Source organism: Neospora caninum, chromosome XI (assembly GCF_000208865.1).
Source record: "Neospora caninum Liverpool complete genome, chromosome XI".
NCBI classification, from domain to species: Eukaryota; Apicomplexa; class Conoidasida; order Eucoccidiorida; family Sarcocystidae; genus Neospora; species Neospora caninum.
Window position 1 is genome coordinate 3,322,670 of NC_018397.1, and position 22,309 is coordinate 3,344,978.

A 22,309-nucleotide genomic window follows, 5' to 3' on the forward strand; every position below is an offset into this window, starting at 1 on the left:
ATTCCAGGGCTTTCAGACAGTTGCTTGCGGTGACAAATGCCGGTACCTCAAATCGAGTAAAGACACGAGGGGAGAGGAACACACACTGGATTGGAGAGCATGGAAACACCGTTACCGCAGCCCCCGCCCCAAGGCCGGCAAACGCCTAGGAGGACACAGTGAGAGACTGCACGGCAACGCGCAGAGAAACAGCAGAGACCAAGGCTGTCGCATGTAACGACACAGGAGAGAAGACAGAGGAGAGAAGCAAACGCTCGTGGGAGGGAGACACCCCACAAATGAGGCACGTTGCGGGCGGACGGTCCCACAGCCATGGAGTCCCGGCCCGACTTCGTAGGTTTTTCCTCCTGTCCCATTCTTGTGCACGCCAAGTACGACATAGGAAAACACTGTGGCCTTCCTTGCAAAAAGAAGTTGTGTCTCCTGTGGTGCGTTGAAAACATCTCCCATCTAACTGCCTTTCCGGCTCGATTCCCTGCTTCAGCAGAACATAAGAAAAAGGAATTGGCGACACAGGCCGCTCCGGAAGAGACAAAAAGATCAAGACATAATCGAGGCCGAGAAAGAGACAAACACACTGTGGCAAGCATGTTTCTGGCTCTCCCTCCTGGTCGCATTCTGCTCTCTGTGGTCAAGAAAGTGGCAGCCAAATAACATCCATTTCCTCTGCAGCATGGCGCAAACGTTCGGTCCCCTGAACCCTTCGGAAATACGCGACTTCTCCCTTTTCCCATCCTCCCCTGCTGCTTAATGTTCCTTCGTACGGCTGGTCTCGCCTGCTGTTTCCTATCCCATTTGCATTTTCCCGCTGTTCCTCTCCCGCCCGCGGTACCGCGACCGGAGGTTCGCTCGCAAGCACTCAGGCTCGGCTCTCTATGTTCGTTGCCACTTTGTCCTCGCTTTGAACGCTTGCGTGCATTCGTATTTCCTCCTTGCACTTCTCACCGCATTCTCGCAAACCCGGTTCGTCCCTCTGTCTTTTCCAGTGAGTATTTCTTAGGAGCTGAACACCCTTCTGCCGAACAGTGTGAGCAGTTTCGGGCGCACCGCGGCCTTTGCCCGTTTATGAGTTGTGTGCCTGCCGCCTCAGTCTCTGTACTTCTTGCCCCACCACGCTCGACTGACGCCATCTTTCCCAGGCCTTTTCTCGCCACTCGCCGCACGCCGCTTGAATTTCTCCTTCACTCTGAGGCGGCCGATCCGAGCCGCGAGACCCCACCGTCTGAAGCGGCGCTGGAGCGCCTCCCGCCAGCCTTGCCAGGGCGTTCCCACCCCTGACCGGAGCGCCTGCTGCGGCCCCGCAGCTGCGTGCGCCTGCTCAGCTTCCGCGTAGAATTTAAGGAGATCGATGGCGCGTCCATACAACCTGAGAGTCGACAGAGAGAGGCAGAAAGAACCGGGGAGGTGGGAATCCGTCCAGAGGCCTCGACACCGGTGCATGACGCGAGAGGGGACAGACATACACCCCTAGACTCCGCGCCGTTTCCCTCACGTGAAATGGACTTTGAGACAGCAGAAGCGAGAAAAAGAAGAGAGTCGTGTTACAGCTCGTGGGTTTTTGACGCCTTGAACCCCGGAAAACCTGCCTAACAGCGGGCGTGCACGGGCGCCCTTTTTTTTCTTCCGTGTGCACGTTCTCGTGGGGCACGTGGGTGGCCCGGAGGCAGAGCCTGAGGCGCGACGACTTCACAGATCTCGTTCTTAGATCCTGTGCGAGACGCGAAAACTTGGCAAAGGGGAAAAGGCTCTGTACGGGCCGCGCAGGCTGCAAAATGTTAAACAAGGCGACGACGAACTGAGGATCTCGGAAACAGGAACGACACAACTTACGGCGGTGTGATCGACGTTCCCGATTCATACAGAGACGCAAGGACTGGAAGGGACCTGTAAAAACAAAGTAAAAAGTCGCTGGCTGAAGCTTCGCGCTCCAAAAACAAATGTTTGTTTCTAGTGATTTGCCTGTATCCCGACCTATCGAGTGGCTGTCCACGCTTCTGTCTTGCTACCGAACGGCGTGCCGTTTCGTCCATCTGGTGTCCGAACCTTTGCACCTGTCTGCCGATGCGTCCGATGACGCCGACCTGTCAGCGTCTTTCTCCCTTTATATGCAAATCTCGTGGGTTTCTCGACGTCGATGCATGCGCCTAGACGCTTCTCTAGAGAGGCTGGCGAGCTTTGGTGGGCCCCGACTGCGTGCTGGCCTCACTTCACATCCCCGTGGGCGAGAGAGATTTTCAAGACCTCCACGGACAGCTCGGGACTCGACACAATCACTCCATCAGGGCTGTAAATGAAGAGAGAAAGAAAACAGAGACGTCACCGTACACAGTCTGATAGCCAACGCACCACATCCACTCCTTTTCGACACACTTAGCAAAAGCACCCGTGTTCGGAAACCACTCATATATATATATATAGTCTATTGATAGATCTGTACGTTGGGCGTTAGCCGTTGAACTCGCTACTACCTCGGCAGTGAAGACAGCGTCCGTGAGCGAGATGAAACCAGCACAACTTGGAAGCAGAGAAGAGAGAGGGAAGCGTGTTCTCTAGCGGCAACGTAAACTTCCAGGTAGACGGCTGCCGCCCAGCTGCGTCCGCGAGAAAAAACTTCGGTCCCCACAGGTCGGTCCGGTTTGTTTTGGGAGCAAATCCAACGGCTGGCGCACCGGCTTGAAAGGAGTCAGAGGCAAGGAGCGATACTTCAAGTCTCGTGGAGGCAGTTTTCGCTGAACCGGAACAGAGCTTGTTGACGTTGCCTACCTGCCGTTGATGTGGAATTTCGCGATTTCCTGGAGAGCCGCCGGGTTGCCTTGAAGCGCCGCGCGATTCCACATGCGGTAGATTTGCGGAAGGCGAGGAGGCACAGAGTCTTCCTCACTCTCTGCGTGATCTATCTCTTCTGTCCACGCGCTGCCTCTCCGGTCGTCCGAGTTCACGAATGCGGACTGGTCTCGTTCCTTTCCTTCCTCTCGTCCTCCAGAAGCTCTTCTGCTTCTGTTCGTCTCCTGCTGCTGTCCTCCGTCCTCTCCCTTTCCCTGATACCGCAAACCCCACACACATTCCCCTTCTTCCTGGTTGACGGGGACCGCTTTGGCGAAGCCTTCGGAGTCTGTGTCCGGCCCGTAGGCTTCGTTTGTGTTCGGCTCCTCCATCTGCAACGGATTTTGAAAGAGCCTCTGCTTCGTCGTCCTTCGGTCGACTGTTTTAGCTTCTGTCTCAGCGTTTCGCTGGGCCTCCTCTCGCGTCCTGGCCTCTCTCGACGTGGCGCGTTCATCGCCTCCCCACAGATCTGCAAACGCTCTCCAGAACGAGCGTTTCTTTTCACCGGCCGAGTCGCCCACCTCATCTCTCTCGATCGGATAGGCCGTGCCGTCGCGGGTGGAGCTCGGGCCCGGTGCCCTTTTTGGGCTCTTGGCAGGCGCTAACGAGGGAGACGACACCCACGAAGGCCGAAAACGACTGTACAAAAAGGCCGCATTCGACTGCGCGACTTCGTAACCTTCCTCCGCGGCGAATGCATACGTCAGGAGCGCGCCTTCCAGGTCGCCTGCCACGTACTGGGCGATACCTGAGAAGGACAAAAGACAAGGAAGACCTCGGCGGTATCGTGTGCGACGGAAAGCCCAGAGGAGACACGCGGGTTCATCGCGGGGTCCCTCGCGGTTCCCTGATCAACTGAGGCACTCTGGGCCTTTCGCCTGTGCAAAGGACGCGAAGGGCGGAACGGAGACAGAGAGCAAACAGCCCGCCCCCAACCAGCCGACAGGAGACGCAGCAGGCCAAGACCGCAGGCCAGGAGAGAACGGAGAGAAGACGCACAAGAGAGAGACAGGAGAAACGGAGGCAGAAGAGGCGGAAGCCCAGTGGACGGGCCTCGAGTCCGAACCGCGCCAAGATACAGTGAACACGACACGGCAGGGCGACACCGACTACGAATGGCAGAACGGCTGTTGAAAAGGATAAAAGACACGCGCGAATGAGGACCGCCCGACACAGAAAACCAGGAACCGATCGGGCGGACGAGATCAAGCCCTCCTGTCTTTGATAATTTTTTTTCAGAGCTGTGGACAAAAACGAAACAGTACCTCTCCGAATGTCGTCGACCCAAGGCCCGGCTTCAGCGACGAGTTTATACGCCTGGCGACGAAGCAAAGCCGCGCGCGAGAAAAGAAAGTTGTGGAGGCTTGAAACGATGTGTGGACATACTCGACGCACACAAGCGAGAGAACAGAACGGAAGAAACAGTTCCTGGACGGCGAGTGGGGCAGAAACCCCGAAACTGTGGGCTGTCGCGATATGTGACGTGACCAGTGCCGCGTGACAAAACACACCCTTTCGCTCCGTCCGCGTTCGGTTGCGTAGTCTGCGCCCCCGCCTCCCTCCGCTGACATCCGCTCCGCGCTCTTTCCACCTCATCGCTTCGAACAGCGAGGCCCTATACACCCGCGGCGCGTGTCTAGACTGGCTTTTTCGTTGCCCGTCCGACTCCACGCGCGGAAGGTCTCTCCTCACCAGTGCGGCGTCCTCGCAGCTACGTGGGGTTCCCTTCCCTGCTTCCAGCAACTGGCCTTCTCTCCACGCGGCCAGAATGTAGCCTCCATCTGCAGCACGTTGATAGAGCCGGAGCGCTTTCGCGAGGCGGGCCTGAAGCAAAAAGCGAAATCCTCGACAAAATGTCTCTGTTACTCTCCTGTCTTTGCTTCTCGCTTCTCTTTACTTCTCGCTTGTCTCTGTTACTCGCTTGGGTGGCTGCCGCACCTCGTCATCTTGCGGCGCGCGTGCTGTTCTTCTCCCACGTCTTGCGGTTCCTTCTCTCTGTCTTTTCTCGCCGTCTGCCGCATGCATGTCTGCGTTGTCCCTCTCGCGTCGCCCCGCCTTGCCGTCTCTCGCTCTACCTCGGCCTTCCTCTGTCCCTTCCTGCGCCGTGTAAGCCTGGACTTCGATCTCTCCCAGGAAGAACAGAGCCTCCGGGTACTCCTTCAGAGCAGCCTGAGTGAAATAGTGGAGCGCCAAGCTTTCATTTCGCGGAATGACAAACATGTCGTCCGCAGGGGGCGAAGAAGACGGCGGGTGAGAACCGGATGGCGAGCGCGTCTCCGGCTGTCTCCCACGCGGAGACGCAGAGAGAACAGCGAGAGGCGATGACGGGTCATCACTCTTGAGCTGGACGGGATCAGAAGCGAAGCGCGGCGCAGTCCGGGCGGGTTCAGACGGGGCGGGCGCACTGGCGCCAAAGTAGTACAAGTACCCCAAATAGTTCTGGGACTCTGGGTCTCCCAGGTCGGCGGCCTAAAAGCAACACACATGCCGGGACACTCCCCACAAAAGACTCAATGTTCTCTTAGGTCTAGCGGGCTTTCAATCTACTAATTTAACCGTTCCAAAAGGCCCGTTCCAAAGTAATCTGGAGCGGTAGTTTCTGCACAGCAAAGGCGTGAAGAGTGTTTGAAGAACAGTTTGAACCGTGTCTGTCAGTGCCTGAGGAAACGGAAACATGTGGCCTTTTCTGTGGAGAAGACGTGGTGCACGCACGTCACGAAAGAAAGCCAGAACAATCGCGGAACCGGGCCTTGTTCAGCGCCGACGGGACGACCCCCCCCTCGGAAAAGGATAACGCCGACAAGGAAGGGTGACGAAGGCGCAGGGGCTTCTAAAGGTAGCGCGCGCCTGGTTCTTCGAACACCCAAGGGTACAACGGAGACTGGACTGGCCCCAGGCAGTTCGTCAGCGTCGCATGCGACGTCAGTGCGCCGTTTCGGCTTTTTTGCGTCTCCCTCCTGGTTTTCAGTTTTTTCTGCCGAAAACGCGGCGATTCACGCACCCGCTTGAAGCACTCGACGGCCTTGGGAAAGTTCCGCTCCACGCCGTGGCCTTGGAGATAGAGAAGGCCGAGGTCTCTGAGTGCAGGCGCGAGGCCTTGCTCGCCACTGGCTTTATAAAGATCCGCCACTTGCCGCCTGACAGGAGAGGCGAGAAAAGAAAACGAGACGCCTTGCACAGCCGGAAGAAAGCGTCGGAGACAAAGTCGATGCCCGGCGTAGCCCGTCTCGGGCCGCCGGACATCGAGAGGAAAGGCAGAAGCGTGACCGCTCCAGGCGACATACAGTCTCTCTGCTTCGGCGTTGATGTCCCCAGGGTCCGTGGAACCTGAGGGCGGAGGCTGTTGCTCGCGAAGTTTAGCAAGCTCGTACTGGGCCATCGGGTTCCCGTCCTTCGCTTGTTGCTCCCAGTATTGAAGGATTTCTTTCTGAGGGCATCAAGGGCGCAGAGGCAGCGCGCGAGTTGGGTCGCGCCATCGTTCGCTGCGCCACGCGTTTTTTTCTCCGGTGTTTCGTGCGGCGTACGCGCTTCTCACCTGCTGGGTATGCACAGTTTGCAGTTCTCGCCACTGCGCAATCGTCTGGTCCGTCAGACGGTCGCCCTCGCCCAGAGGGGGTGGCGGAACGAACCCGCCGCTGTCTTCGCCTTCTGGCGGGGGGGGGGCGAGCAACTGAACGGCTCGTTCCGCCGCAAACTGAAGGGGGAAAAACGGAAAGGTGCGCCGGCAGAAAGAAGCCGAAGCGGCTCAGACGAGAAAGATTGTGGACACCCTTCAAATGACCACACTGCGTCTCCTCCCCGAGAGAGAGGCACGGGAACCCAAACGCCCTGTCCCCGTCACTCCATTATGCAAGGTAGAGACAAAAGGAGACAACACTTCTTCATACAGCCAGCAGACACACAGCGAAGGACTTGGACGGTTTGCGCCGGCCGAGCGCGGCTATGAGACCTCTGGAGACAGTTTGGCCCCGATCTGCCGTTTGAAATCGACGTTTTGTCAACAGAACCACAACGTGCACGCCGACCCTACTTTGCCCGAACTCTGACATAGATTACACCACCCAGAGGAGGCGCGGCAGTTGAGGTGAGACGGCTTTTCGGATGGCTGAGAGAAGCCTGCAGAACCAAAAGCGCTCCCATATATCTCTTTGCCAAGGCAAAACCAACGCACCGAGGGAAGACCCGATAATCTGCGGGGCGATGCGTCTCCTTCGGGGCATTCTTGGTCTTTTTGCGAATTCGATATCATTTGCGCCGCCCCTGCATCGCATTTCCTCTTCTTACCTTGTAGTACCGGAGTGCAGTTTCGCAGTCTGCAGCGACTCCGTCGCCGTGCAAGAACCTGGGAGAGAGGGGGAACAAGGAGCGAAAACGAAGGTGAGAGAGAGACGGACGCGAACATCGAGAGACAACAGACGAGTCGCGAGTCCAGGGACGGAGAAAGAGTGGAAGCGAGACGAAACGGCGGGAAAGGCAGCGCGAGAGAACAACCGGGCGTGACGAAAGAGAAAGGAGAAAGAGAAGCAACAACGCGGCACAGGAGAAAGGAGATGGAAACCTGAGAGAAGAGATGAAGCGGCGAAACAGGAGGAAACGGCCAGTGAGACGTTGTTGAAAGGCAAACGGGGTCTCGCGGGAAGACGGAGAAGGCGTCCGATACACATGAACCCAAAAGGGGGGAAACAAAAACAAACAGGGAACGAGAAGATGGCCCACAAGATAGCAGGGGAACGAGGCAGCGGGGCTGCTGGAAAGGAGGACGAAGCAGTAGGGTTGCTTGAAAAAGGGGGACAGGGCACAGATCGAGCACAGGACGTGTCTTCACAGTTCACATCAAGGGCCAGAGTCCTAGAACGCCTTTCGTGTCACAGTGAACGTCACTGTTTCTGTACACCGCCGCCCCCAACAGCACGTTTCAAAATGTGTCTCCAGAACGCCCTGGTCGGCGTCCTGTTCAGCGCATGCACAATCGAGACAAAGCGACTCTCAGGACCGCAAGGCCTCGCATGCAGAGCCACTTTGCAGCCATCAAAGGCGTTCTGTTGTCGAGGGACGCCTGCCGCGGGTTTCCCTTATCCGCCCGTCGCCTCTGTCTGAACAATGTGCAGTTTCTTCAACCCACCTGAACCCCGTGGCCAGAACCGCGGGGATGTAGTCCGTCAGCGAAGCGAGGTAGTGCAGCCTGGCGGCTTCAGCCTCATTCGGCTGCAGCGAAACGCATGACATTCACGCGAGAGGCAGAGACGTGGCTGGAACCGAGATCCACGCGGAGTGCAGCCAGAACCGCGCGAAGTTGAAACTGGACAACCTCGCGAGGTTTGCCTTTCACCCGACTCAGCTGCAGACCCAGAGGTGACTGTGGAGACAGCGTGAATTCGAAACAGGACAATGGATCGGAGCCAGCGAAGGCGGCGGAAACACAGACACATATCGAGAGAGAATTCGAAAGAGACGCACACACACGCAGCGCGACAAGTCAGCATTAGGTAGGGGCATCGGGTCCAGAAAGGACGCAGTGTACAGACAGGAGCCCGGGAGGCGCTTGAATTGTCGCCGGACGCTTACGCAGACTTTGGACGCGAGAAAAAGTACATTCACGATCTAAACCGGTGCAACGTGCAGCATCGCGCAGATTTTGTCGCTGGGCAGTCGAACTCCCGTGTGAGAATGTGTGCACGCCCATCCCTGGCTGCTTATAGAAGGGCGCCCGGCGTGGCTTGGCGGAACAAAAAAGGGAAACTCGCACGAACCTCGAAAGGCCCAAGTCCGACGGCGTAGGCCACACCTAGCGCATGCAGGGCGGGGCCGTAGCCGAGGAGAGCAGCGGCGCGGAAGTCGCGAACTGCGCTATGGAGGTCGCGCGTGACGCGTCCAAGAACACCCGGGTATCCTGGCAGAGAGAAGAAAAGAAAGCAGATGGAGAGACACAGGATTGAAGGAGAGAAAGAACGCCTCTGAGGCGATGGGGAGAGAGGAAGGTCAGAGCCGATGGAAGGAGGGAAGGCCGAGAGGATAGCAGGACACAACAATGGTGAGAGACAGCGACAGTAAAAGGAGACGATGTAGGTTGCGGAGATGAGACGATGAGAAAGCGAAGGTTGAGAGGATGGAGAGAACTCAAAGTGCTCAGGGACAGCGAGAGAAACGTCGGCCAGGGTCTGGTAGAGTCGGTGGGTTCTTGCCTCGAATTTGAAGATCTCCCAGCTCGTACAGAGCCTGCGCAGTTGCCGCATCTTGACGCCCGTCCGAAGTCTGGAGGAAAGAGACGGGAGAAGAGAAAGCGCGTACGATGGAAATGCAGGAGAGAGGCGAAGGATGCAGCGAAAGAGAAGGAGAGGACCGGAAAGAAGAGCGACGGAACGAAGACTCAAGAGGAGAGGCAGAGACGGCGCGACACCGAGAGAGAACGCGAAGCGAGAACAACGCGACGGAGAAACAGAGCAGGGTGTGGGGAAGAGGCTGCGTTCAGGGAGGGAGAGACTCCGGACGACAAGAGAATGCCAACCCAGAAGGAACATGAATACGCAGTACCCGTCCTCCCCCGTCTATAAATGAATCCGTGAGAGAGTCGGAGTTCTGCGCCCTAAAACATATGGAAGTTTCCCACTTTTCTGAGGAACACATTTGCAGAGTTATATCGAGTTATGGATAGACGCACGGCTGCAGCCACGTAACGAGATTGGAAAGCAGCCACGCAGAGAAGCAAAAGGCCCTTCCCGAGAGAAAACGCGCGACGTAGCTGGATGGCTGCATGCATGCCGCACCAGTCGAACGCGGAAGGACAGTGGCACAGATGCAATACGACGGGGTAGCCACGTGCGGTACGCGGCTCTACACCTGAAGAGGCGTCTAGAAACATCGACATCTCTGAAACAACCAGTTCGGCTTCTTTGTTGTTCCCAACAGGGGGGTTGTGTTCATGAGACAGCTGACCAGTTGACGTAGGAGCTGTGTGGCCTTGTGCAAATCCACAGCTTGTCCATTCTCTCCGTATCTGCGAGTCCACAAACCCAAGAGAGGGGCCGAGAACGAAAACACAGGTGGACAAAGTGCTTATCTTCGGAGGCCGCTCTCGTGTGCACACTCACTCCTGGAAAGAGCCAGAGGAAAACGTCGGCGTACGCAAATACAGCGAAGAAAATCGAGGCGAGCCAGATGCGTCAAACACACACGGGGCCTCTCCACTGCTCTCAAGAGCAGTCCGATACATCTCCCTACGTCAAGACAACCATCCATGTATCATCTCCTTGTCCATATGTATCTATAGAGAGAGAGCGAGAGATTTTCATACATATTTATGCACGTATAAACGCATATATGTAGATCAGAAAGTGTAAATGTCTCCACCAAGCAATTACATTTATATATATATATATACATATATATATATATATATATATATATGCCTCTGCTGCACAAAGCCTGTACCAAGTATGCGGCTCGATTGTGGCCCTAACGAGAAGATAGTGTCGCGTGCTTCTCTCACTTTCGTTCGACAGCGGCTTGGAGCATCTGCATGCGCTCGGGACTGACGTTGAGGAAGGCTTCCTGCTCTCGAGCCTGGAGGGTCGGGAGAAGCCGTTCCAAAGCTTCGCCAGCTGCGGAGGCAGACAAGACAGGAAGGAGAGGAGAAAAGAATGAAGACGGAAAGAAAGAGCGAGTGGCGGAGACGAAACTAGAAGAGAGAGAGAACGAACGGAGGGGATACGGAGCAAAGACGCGAGGGAAGTCCAAGAGAAGAGAGAGCGTAGGAGACGAGGGCTGCGCGAGAAGAGGAGCACAGGAGAAAAGGGGAAACGCGAGGCTAACCACAGCAAAAGGAGAGAAAAAACTAGACAGTACCGAAGACAAAACAGAATCGAAGCGAAGAAAAATGAAAGGAGTCCTTCTTGCCGCACACCTTCTGTGACCCCTTTCTCTCATGCGCTCTGTTTCTTTTTGCTTGTCCATGCAGACGCGCCCCCAACCGTTTCACCTCCCCTTTCCTTTGCCGTTCGTGCTCTGCTTCTTTAGCGTCCGCGTCTCTTGGTTTTGCGTCGGCCCGTGTTATCGCTGTTTGCGACCGCCTTCTCGCCGTGTGCTGCGAGGCCCTTCGCGTCCTCTCCGCGCCCCCGCCTTCGCTGGCAGAAGGTGCACTTGCTTTCTTCTGTCCCCCGGGATCGTAAAGAAGCACCATGTTTGGAAAGATTTTGACCATCGACTATCGAGTGAAACAACGTTCTCCAACGCACACGTCTGTCGCTTTGCTCGAGTCCGGGACCGAGCGGCCTTCCGCGTTTTCTCTCACCTTCCTGCGGCGTCAGTCTCCCGCCATCTTCTCTCTGCCGGTCTTCTCTCGCGCTCTCGGTCTCTCTGCGCCTCAAGGCCTCCCCCGCCTGCGTGGCCGAGAGAAGCAAAAGGAGAGAGAGAGAGAAAGCCGTAAACTGTCTTCTCCCGCAGACAGCACGTTTCTTCATTCTTTGTCGCGCAGGAACCTCTCCAGGGACAGGCGAGAGGAGGGAGAGAGAAGGAGCGGCGGAACAGGAGAAACAGAGAAGGAGCGGCGACGGGAGAGATCAGCGGAGAAGCCGGGAGATTAGGAAAGAGGCCGGGGGCAGGAAGAACAGCGAAAACCAGAGGCGAATGCGAACGAAGGCAGAAAAGGAAAACCGAGGAGAGAAGGCCGTGTGCAGGGTGCGAGACGGCGAGGAAGAGAGACAGAGACGGAGCCGAGGAGACACGGAGTTCGCAGAAGGCCAGACGACGACGAACAAACAAACGGCCGGAGGGAGACACAGGAAACAAAAGAGGCTGAAAAGACAAGGAAACAGAGAAGAAGGAAACACGCGACGAAGGGCGAACGAGGAGACAAAACCTGGGTTCGAGACAAAGCGGTGACAGAAATGACCATCGCAGATCTTGGAAGACCGCTCGCGACGGCCTTCTCTCGCGGGTTCGGCCGGTAAAACATCAGCGGATGCTCCACTCCGGCGCCTTCTGCTCAGAATCCCCCGTGTTAGAGGTGTTTTTAAGTTTCTCTCGCTTCTTCTGTTTCTGAAGAGACGGTAGAGGAGACCGCGAAAGCGCGTTCTGTCTCGCTGAAGACCTCGCGCATGCACACAGCGCGAAGTCTCTCGCGACTCTGCACAGTGCACAGAAGCGGGAAACTCGCGCCGCATGCAGAAAGGACAGCAACAAGTGTCTAGCTGGGTCTCCATCGCTATTCTGAAAAGGCCCTCGTCAGGCGCGACAGGTCTCCGACGATCGTCTGTTTCTCGCTTACCCTGCGCATATACACCTGAGGAGCCGGTCTCGCGCGCCTCTCCTCTCTGACACAGGCAGCGCGGAAAACGCCAGCTTCTCTCGCAACTGAAAAGAAGAAACGAGAACAAGGAGAGACGCCAAAAGACTGTGTATGTGAACAGGGAGAAAGACCTCGCCGCGCACGCAGAGGGGAATGGCCGGGTCTTTCCTCGTTTCTCGAGTGTGCAAATGTCTGTGGACCGGGGCCCAGCCGCGAGGATGGTTCGTCGAGTTCTGCCGATTCTCTGTGCGTCGCCTGTCTGTCTCGCAATCTGTCGGTGGTGAAAGGGAAAATCTTCGTCCGCCGATAACGTGAGATCCTTATCATCTTTTTTCGTGCGCGTTGCCTTTTCTTCTCTCTCGTCTCTGTTCTCCTCTCTCTTCCTTTTCTTCTCCCTCGTCGTTTTCACCCCCGTTTCTTCCTCTTTGCAAAATGCCGCCGCCTTCTTCGCTTCGGGCGTGCGTGCCCCAGGGGCGCCTTTCTGCCGCGCCGTTTTCCGTTCCCGCGCCGCTGTCTCTTCTCTCGCTTTCCGGAGCGAACGGCACACTTCACCCCGCGAAGGTTGGGTACTCAGCCGCCTCCGCTGCGTCTCTCAGGAGGCTCCGCCCTTCCTGCTCTTCTCGCGCCTCTTCCAGCCGTGCTCCGTGTGCATTCTCTGCCGGCGCGCCGCTCCACGCCGAGAGCACGAGCGCGTGTTCTTCTCTTGCGTCTTCTTCGTTTCCAAGCTTTTCTGCCTCGCATCTTCCCGCCCCTCGCGCGTGCGCCTCTCCGGCTTCCGTTCCTCGGCCCTCGGCTGCGCCTGGTCCGTGTCGCTCTTCGCGGCTCCCTCGCTCGCCATCGGCTGTCTGCACGGCCCGCCTCCGTGCCGGATTCGCACACGCAGCAGACGCCCGGGGCCTTCTCTCTGCTCGCTCGGCCTTTCCGCCGTCTTGTCTCTCCCGCGATCTTTCGTCCCGGCTTCTCTCCTCCGCCGCGACGCCGTCAGCGGCTGCGCTCTGTGAGACCCTGCATCGCAGCGTTCGCGGTGGGGCTTGCCAGTCCGCCGCAGCCTTGACCGAAGGTCTGACGCGCATCAAGGACACGTTTCCCTCCCAGCTGGGCACTCACGCCGACCCTGCGTCCCTCTCTGCGTCTGAAAAGCGGACTCTCTCAGAAGCCGTCTACCATTTCCTCATGGCTCTGAACGTCTCGCTTCCGGTCTCCGCCTGTCTCGCGTCTTCTTCCTTCCCCGCGGCCTCTCTGTCCCCCGCGCTCGACGCCCTCTGGCCCCTGATTGATGAATGTCACGACCTTTTCCTCCCCGGTCTCTCCTGTCCTGCAGACATGCATCCCGCTCCGGCTCTGCTGGCCTCGCTCTCCGGACCCGCCGCCGTCTCCCTCTTCCTCTTCTTTGCGCTCGCCTCTGTCCTGCGTCGCCAGCGCGCTCTGGGGACAGACCCCGCTTCTCGCCACTCTCCGCCTAGCAGCGGGAACCCCGTCGGCGGAGAGGCGCGCCTTCTGTCTCACTTCGGCGCGCACCTTAGCCTGCGCGAACGAGAGCTAACGAATGAGAGCTTGCTCCTCCTGCGGATCGCCCTCGAGGCCCTCGGAGTCCGCGGCAAGACGAGCGGTCTCTTGGCAGGCGTGCGCGAAGGCGGACGCGCTGGCGAGGAAGCCGCCTTCGACTTCTTCTCCCTGTTGCCTCTCCATCCTCACGTCACGGACAGGGCTGTGTGGGGACTTCCTGCCGGAGCCGAGGCCGCCGACGACCCGGCGGACGAGGAAGAAGACGAAGCAGAGCTCGACGAAGAAGAGGAACCGGTAGGAAGGCGCGGAGGAAACGCAGCGAAAAGAAGGGAAGGAAGGAAGGAACGCACAGAAGAAAAACAAGTGCAGGCGCACACGAGGCAACGCCAGGACACAGCTACAGAGAGAAAAGACGAAAAGACTCAGAGGGAGAAAGCCACACGTCCATCTCCCTCCATCTGTATATATACATATTTATCTAGACTTGCGCGTGCACGTTTCGACCGAAGAATGTGCTTTTCGGGGTGGACCGAGAACTGCGAGAGGAGCAACATGCGCCTGTCCACGCGAGAAAGGCGAAAGCGCTCTGTCTCGAGAAGAACGAAGGCACCTATGGCCAGATACAGTCCTCACCAGCCTCCGTAGAGGAATCTGGGGACAAACAGCTGTATAGCGGTCGCCCTCATGTGGAAGAATGTTTCCCTCCATCTTTCGCGTTCGCTTCCAGTCTGAAGAATCTTCGCCCACAGAGCCGGTGCCTCCCCTGTCGAGCCACGATTCTCTATACCCACTTTTATCTATATATTCAGTTATATATATCAATCTATCTATATCGCTATATATATATATATATATATATATTCACATGTATATCTTTTTTGAATGTATCTCTGAGGATACGTGCGTATGTCGCTAGGTTGTGTGCACGAGAGGATTGCTGTGTGTTTCTGTCGTGCAGTCTGAGGGAGCATCGGATCAGCGGTCGAAAGGCCGGAGTGCTCTGGGCGAAAAGAACCGTTGGCTGTCCCCGTTTGAAAGGGAAGTTTCTTCTCTCCTCTTTCGTCTCGAAAAACCACACGACGCGCTCCCGGCCACCCTTGGCGCTTTTTCGTACACTCTCCGGAATGCAAAGAAGAAGGTAAGACGGGGAAAGCGTCAGTTTTCACAGAACCGAGACAAAACGAGAGGCCGAGATCGGCAGGGTGTGCGTGGAACCCAGAGACTGGAGAAAGCGAGTGATGTGGGCTCTGCAGGATTTGCTCCAAGGAGAATGAGAGAGCCTCAAAAAGGCGCGAAGATTTCCTCCTTAGGATACGCGCCCCCGTGCAGCAGTGTGAGCCTCCACAGAAAGGCAAGGGTGGGAGGTCGAGGGGTTTCCAAAGAGCCGATCAGTGTTCTCTCGCGCTTACGTGTCTCGTTTCCTGCGTGGTTCTCGCGGCGACTTCCCTCATCCGCCGCGCGTTCCACAGCCTGCTCTACGGCGTCATCTCGGGCGTGTCTATCCTCTCTGGTTGCGGTGTCCCGGCATTTGTCTCGCGCTCTGTAGGAGTTGTTTATTTGCCAGCACGAGAAAGACTTCTTCACGAACGAGCCAGACAGGCCTCTAGCGAGAGAGCAGTGGAGGTAGGCGAGACAGCGAAGGGACAAAAACGTTAGGATTGCGTCACGTGGGTTTTATTCGTTTTAAAAGACAAACAGACTCGATATCGCCATTTTGGCCAGCCTCGACCGCCGCACGTCCGTGCAACGGTGCGTGTGGAGGGACCAGGCGCTCCACAGCCGTTTCGGCCCTTTGCCTCCTGTTCAGCTAGGCCGAACAGCTTCACCGCTGACGAGCAGACAGAGGAAGGGAAAAAACTGCGTTCGTTGTGTGTTCCATCGCGGCTCTCCTGCCTTCAGATATCTCCTTGCCGAGCTGCGGGGCTGGAGGCTGACCTTCCTCGCTCGCGAGCGCTCCTGGAATCTTTTCGCCTCTCAGGAAGCAAAGGAACAGCTGCTCAGGGACGCCCTACAGAAGAGCTCGTAGAGCGAAACGGCTCACCGGAGGAATAGAAGTCGCTCGCGTGCCTCTGTCGCGTCGAGACACAGAGGCACCGGCATTTGCCCCGAGAAAACCCCTCGTGTCTTTCTCTTGACGCGGTCCCTTTCCCCACACTATCTACGGGAACCCAAGAAAACCAGAGGGTCCTGGATACTGATTCTGGATCCATATTTGGAAGGCTCTTTGTTCGAGAAATGCACTTGCAGTATTTGTATGTTTTCCAGTCCTGAAGCTTCACGCTTTGTCTCAGGAGTCTATTCGCATATTCGTAAATATGCATCTCGATACCTGTCAGTCTGTGTAGACAGAATACATTTTCTTTTTTCCGTTAATCAAATGAAGGCAAACACCTGAAACAGTTTGTATCCGATTTCTTGTCTTTCTCAGTATCTGCGGAAAACCGGTTTGTGGACCCCAATGGAACGCAGCAAAGAATGTCTCCGTTCCACTGCATTTTGTTCACATCAAAACAAACAGAACCTGGATAGCCGCCGACAAACACAAACAAATATACATATCTCTATGTGTACATACATACACGTACGCCGGCATTTATGTAGTACGAGGGGTACTCATAAGCACGGAAGTATATATATATATATATATATATATATATATATGCCTAAACGCGTGCCTTTATTTGCCTTCTTTACACACACAGAAGTGTATTTTTCAGAGGTCTATGCCGTCCCCTTTTCGGAGATATTGGCGGTTGCACAGCAGCTGCATGCATCGATTTGAGAGCAAAACGTTGCACAGCAGCGTTCGCCGCTGATTCGTTTCTCTCTTCGCACTCGTAAGGCGCTCTGGCTCTCTTGTATTTCTTCTAATCCGGAGGTTCGTCTTCACGCGCAACAACCCCACAACCCACCCCCTTTCTGCGTCAACGTCAGACTTGGAAAGGCGGGTCGTGAATGCCTTGAGAGGAAAAAGGCAGAAACAAAGGTTCACGAAGACGCGTGAGGGGCTGTCTATCTCGATCTTGCCACGATATATACCGGATGCACGGGCTGGGGCATGTGTATCTTCATCAATAAAGTTGCCTCTTCGTGTTGCGTTATCCACACCACCCACACGTGACCTCCGGTGTCTCTGTCCAGTGTCGCTCTCGGAATCTAGGTGCACAGGCTCACCCTTTGCAGTCAGATAAATCAGTGTCGAAAAACCCGCCGCCTGAAGAGCGACGCACGCACAGAGAAAGGGAAATATCGAAAGAATACGAGGAAGCGAACGAAGAAGAGACGCAATACTGGTAACACAAGAAACGTGTCTCCTCTCATTGTTTTCTGGGACTGTTTCTATACTGCGGGGCGTTTCAACTCTACAGTATGGAAGCACCAGATATACCGCAGGCAGCGCGACACAGACATTGTGATGGAGACCGGGAGAGAGAGAAGCGAATACTTCTTCTTTCTCGCCCGCTCTTTGTTGTCCCTCCCTCTTCATCTCTGCCTTCACCGAGAAAAAGACAGTCTGGTTTCTTCGCTCCACTTCGATTACTTCATCTACAGATAGACAGCGGATATGACTTCATATATATACATGTTTCCTGGTATAGTGCGCATCCTTTTTCATCCAGTTTTGATAACGCTTTCTTCTCTCTCCTGTGTCTCACCTGTCTTTGAGACTTGATGACGGTTACTCTCGCCAGATAGCCACCTTCAGCGGAGCTCTCGCGCTCTTCGTTTCCGAGTCGCGGACTTGCCGCATGCAGCCGAATCGAGGACAAGAGATCGATTTGCAGCTGCAGCAATTCCACGCAGCACACGCAGCCACGCGAGGACAACATGTGAGGGGGGGGGGAGAGAGAAAGGAATGAAGATGAAGATGCTGTGAGCGGACTGCCGAGGCTGACGGAAATCGTGGCACCATGGAGTGCGTCAAACGAAACGTGGGAAGCAGAGGCTCGACGCGAATTAACGAGAACGGCAGAAAAACAGACGACACCTAGGGCCCCCCAGAGAGTGCAGATCCTCCGCGCTTACTTGCTGATGAGGTGCACATCGGCTCCAGACTGCCCCCAGACCCGGTCGCTTCATCGTCGCCGGAGGAAGCGGAGGAGGGAGGCCGAGGCTCTGCGCACACGAAGAATCCAACAGAGACAGTGGGGGAGTGGCGTGGTGTACAGCAATCATAAAGAAAGAACTTACGTGTCTGTATCTCATAACTGGAGACCTATTCATCATCGTAGGTACAACACGCTCGATGGAAGGCACGGGTAGAGAATGCGTGCACAAGCAACAGGTCTGTACGCCTGTGCGCGTGTTTATGCATATGCCCAAATGCACATACACTCATTCTGTCCAAAGGCATGTGCAACTGTATTTACTGTGCGAGGAACCGACTCCAACAGACAGCCCCCTCGACTCGCGGCCTAGTGCCAACCTCCCCAAGAAGAAACGGGACGCAGAAGCTGCCGGTTCCCGCACCAAACGGCCCGACGCTTGTTCGAGCGGAAGTCCATTGCGTCTAATCTTATGTGGCTTTCTGGAATGCCACGACCTTCCCGTGGTGTGGACCTAAATCTCGGGATCGTAATATTTACCGAAGGATTCGAGGAAAATGCAGCGTGGCCTCCAGCAAGTGTCTCGGTCGCCACTGTGTGATTTGTCGTCTGCATGTGCTCCCGCACACAGGCAGAGCACGATAACCCTGACGGCCGAGTGGCAGCGTGAAACGTTCACTTCTTCCGTCCCCGCGTCACCCGCTCCTCATGCGGACGCTAGGCGGCTTCCCAGTCCATTCGAAACCCTCGAGCGGCCTGGAGGCGGGTGAAGGCCAACACAACGGTGGGAAAGACGTCCTGCACTTATCAGGAAAGATGCATTTGGGTGCCGAGTTCTCTCTCTCTCGTTAGGTGCCAGCGCCTTTGTATCCAAACCAATTGTCAAATACGCGCCGTTACGCAAGCGTAGGCCTCCATAAGCACGCGCACAAATCTGGTATATACAGCTGTGTCTCTGCATGCGCGTTGAACGTCTGCGCATCGCTAGCAGCCTTCCGAAAAGGCGCCTCGACAGACAGCTGAGCGGCGCATTTCGAAAAGCTGAGCAAGAGGACGGGGCATTCATAAAACGGCAGTGTGTACTGACCAGGACGAGGGTCGAGGAGGATGCCGCGAACTGCCGAAGCAAACGCCAGACGGGCTGCAAGACCGCTGAAAAGAGATTGAGCGAAAAGGCCGAAAACGCGGGGTGCGAAAGACGGAAAGAGTGGAAGGTGAGAAACAGCTTTCCGCCGCATTCGTCTACGGAAGCAGGAACCACAGCTCAATGAAGGATAATCGCAGGAAAAAGAGAGAACAGGGTTTTTCTTTTGCGATCCCTGACCTCGACAGCAGACCCGAAAGAGGCAAAATGATGAAACTAAGAACGCTTCGGTCGTCGAGAGTAAGGGAGGCGGAGAAAGAGGCGAGGATGAGAGGCCGCAAGGGAAACAAGACACGTACACGTGTAGGGACCGGGGCCGGTAGAGAGACGTCTAGCATGGAAATGTGCTACAGAAAAAGAGGATTGAATTCAAGGAAAAAGGACTGAACGGGACGCCTGTGCAACGGGAGGACGAGCTGAAGCACAAGAAGAGAGACGAAGGGGAGTGAGGCTGAAGACAACGCCTGTACATAGAAAAGGAGAGGGAACTGAAGTACCAAAGACGCAGCAGGACATGAGGGGAGACAGAGAAAAACGCAAATCGAGGCAGAGCCAAAGGAGCTCCAAAGAGACACGGCCAACGACTTTGTCGAAACACGAAGGCCATGAGACTTCGCGACGGCAAGTGGACGTACATGTACCATCCAGGATCGCGTGAGGAAGCAGAAGAAGCGACAAGCCGTCAATCGCAACGACCGCGAGGTGTGAACCGCAAGGTGACTCTCTGCGACCTTTACTGTCTGTGCCGCCTTCCTTTTTACGCCTGCAACTTTCCCCGTCGTTTGCGTCAGCGTCTAGCCTGTGCGTCGGCCGGTCGTCTCGCCCTCCTCCGTCTTTTCCTTCCCCACCCAAACATTCGTCCTGCGGCCTGCTGTCGTCATCTGTTGCTGCGTCTTCCTCTGCCGCCCGTGGAACGGGGACCACTCGCCTTCCTTGCACGTCTTTCACTTTTCCTTCTTCGCTGCCTCCCGCTTTCTGCTGCTCTTGGCGACGGGATCCTGACTCCCGTGGATCTCCTGTGCTCGGATTTGGTCTTCGCTTCTTGTTTTCTCCTCCTTTCTTTCCGTCCTCGAAGGCGTGCGCATCGCCCATCCGAGCTCTCTCAATCTCTCTTGTCTTCTTTCTCAGAGCAAATGCCAAGTCGTCGAGTGAGGAACAATGCGCCAAGTGGACACGACGAAGAAGAGCAAGCACATCTCGTTCCGCTTCGGCTGCGGCCGGTGAAGCCGAAGACAGGGAAGACGAACAGGAGGAAGACGCGAGCAAGGAGGGAGTGGACGCAGGGGAGCAGAGGGCCTGGAAGAAAAAGACCACGAGAGAGGAGACGAGACGCTGGTGAGAATCAGCCGTCAGCAATAGGCGAATCCGAGGTCCATCCAACCCGCCTCCTGGCTTGTGCGGTCGACTAACCTTGCGCCGCCGCAGGTTCTGCGCGACAAGCGCGCGAAGTCGCGACAGAGGAAAGAAGCCTCGACAAGACAGAAAAAGCACCGACGCGTGTTCGCACTCGAGCAGAGCTTGGACGAGGCAGGAAACAAGGACCTAAGGCAACAGGGAGAGATGAAAAATGGCGACAAGGGAAAGGCAGAAGATTGACTCGCCAACCGATACGCAGGGGCAAGCGAGAAGGCGACATGCGGTAGAACGACAGCCCACGAACATGCCCGTGGCTGAGCTGAGTGGCAGATGAGAGGAGTCACGAAAGAGTGGAAAATGCGAACGCGCGCGTGTGCCCCACGAACGGCAGCAGCACCACAAACGAAATGGAAACGAAATGGAGGGAGGGCGAGCAGATTCACCACTGGGCACCACGCTCCCGAATGTGCGCCTGGAATCCGCTACCGACAAATACATCTCGGCAGAAGCAGATGGAAGCATACCAGAGCACCTTCTGTATTCATCACACTGCTTTTTTCCTTATCTGAAACGGACGAACTGAAAAAACCACAGATGCGAACAAAAACATCCATTCACCTCCGTGAGGGTCGCGCCCCCTTCGGCGCCGAACAACTCCGTGACCATGCCTTCTCTCCAGCCTCGGCCCCCGAGGAGATGATCGAGGCTCCGCGATCCCGATGACCAGTGAGTCTTTCTGTCACGTGACTGTTTTGACTTTCCTTCCCTCCACCCGCCCCTGTCCTTTGTGCGTCGCTGGCCCTCGCCACGTTTCTGTGCCGGCCGTTTTTCTTCCTCTCCTTCCTCCGGACTCGTATCCTTCTGTGGAGGCGCGTCTTCGTCTCCCTTCGCTTGTGCTGGCGGCTCCAACGCTCTCTCTCGTTTCCGCCCTGCTGGATGTTTCCTCTCGCTTTCTGTGTGCACTGAAGCAGAGGAAGGGCTCCGAGAAGGACGAGACGAGGAAGGAAAAGCGGAGCTCGTATCCCCTCGTCGCTCTCGCCTCTCGTAACCGAGGAGCTCTGCTGCCGTAGAGGAGACTAAAGCTGGCGCAGCAGGAGGAAAGACGGGACAAAGGGCCGAAGCGGCAAACACAGGGGGAGGGAAGCTGGGGGGTGCGGAAAGCAGAGACGCCGCACAAGCGGCGTGAATTTTGCCGGCATCCTGAGGACAGCACAAGTACAGCAGAAACTGAAGGGAAGAAAACGTGGGGACGCAGAAACGAACGACAAAACAGAGGACGAGAGAAATAACGCAACAGGAACCAGAGACGAAAAGCGCGACGGAGAGAAGAGAAGAGAAAAAAGACACAGTCCGGAAGACGACGCATTTTGTCACGTAACAAGGTTGAAGGCACATGTGCGTTGGCTGTCCGAGAGAATAAGGAAAATGGCGGTCAGAATGCAGACAAGTTTGTGAATGTATTCAGTGGGGTGTATAAACACGTGGTGACATCCGTAGAGCTACACATAGATATTCATGACAGGGAAATACTGGCATTCTGAACCTTCAAAGAACAAAAGAAAGGAAGAGCAAGACTCTGACGCAGGAAATCAGAGACAGTAGGAATAAGAAGAAAACGAGAGGCTTACCTCTGCGCTCAGGCCAAATCCTTGCAAGTCGGCGACGGCGATGCTCTCCACTGTATGCTCACACATGCCACAGAAACAAGCAGATAGGTTCAGCCGGGCAACGGCTTCTAGAGTCAGAACGAAACTAAATACCGATGGTCGCGAGTCACAAAGAATTGCCTCATACGGTTTTGATATGCTAAGTGTTCCGCCGAAGTGGACGTGTGTAGCTACATCCGTGCCTGCATATCTGTTATGATCTGTTATGTACACATTCGCCTCTTCCCGCCAGTAATACTGGAGGATAAAACAAGACGACACGGGGGAACACGAATGCATGAGCACAAGTGAATGGCCCTTTGCATTGCTACATGCAATGAAATAGGAAGTACTCGCGCGGTTGGCGAGGACGGATGCTGAGAGCCTTGTGGCGCACACGTCTGGGCAGTAAACAGGGGAAAAAGTGAAGCAATCGGGGAACACTTACACGTCCGGAAGTCATGTTGAATCAGAAAGTCCTGTAGTCTTTGTTCCAGATCTATCT

The 22,309-nt window shown here is 55.9% G+C and overlaps 2 protein-coding genes across 2 annotated transcripts; one reads left to right on the forward strand and one right to left on the reverse strand.

The window, feature by feature from the left end:
- Positions 1 to 1,086: 1,086 nt before the first annotated feature.
- On the reverse strand, positions 1,087 to 11,279 carry NCLIV_056970 (conserved hypothetical protein; the record flags this gene model as incomplete). Its single annotated transcript, XM_003885252.1, has 17 exons — positions 1,087 to 1,366; positions 1,831 to 1,884; positions 2,207 to 2,284; positions 2,764 to 3,571; positions 4,089 to 4,140; positions 4,516 to 4,647; positions 4,762 to 5,292; positions 5,825 to 5,960; positions 6,108 to 6,250; positions 6,359 to 6,517; positions 7,108 to 7,165; positions 7,946 to 8,028; positions 8,574 to 8,713; positions 8,970 to 9,075; positions 9,799 to 9,817; positions 10,310 to 10,421; positions 11,111 to 11,279. 17 exons carry the CDS (start codon positions 11,277 to 11,279, stop codon positions 1,087 to 1,089), a joined length of 3,060 nt encoding a protein of 1,019 aa, XP_003885301.1.
- Positions 11,280 to 12,538: 1,259 nt separating this feature from the next.
- NCLIV_056980 (conserved hypothetical protein) lies at positions 12,539 to 15,638 on the forward strand (the record flags this gene model as incomplete). Its single annotated transcript, XM_003885253.1, has 4 exons — positions 12,539 to 13,906; positions 14,571 to 14,750; positions 15,159 to 15,235; positions 15,512 to 15,638. The coding sequence occupies 4 exons, from the start codon at positions 12,539 to 12,541 to the stop codon at positions 15,636 to 15,638; spliced, it is 1,752 nt and encodes a 583-aa protein (XP_003885302.1).
- Positions 15,639 to 22,309: the final 6,671 nt, after the last annotated feature.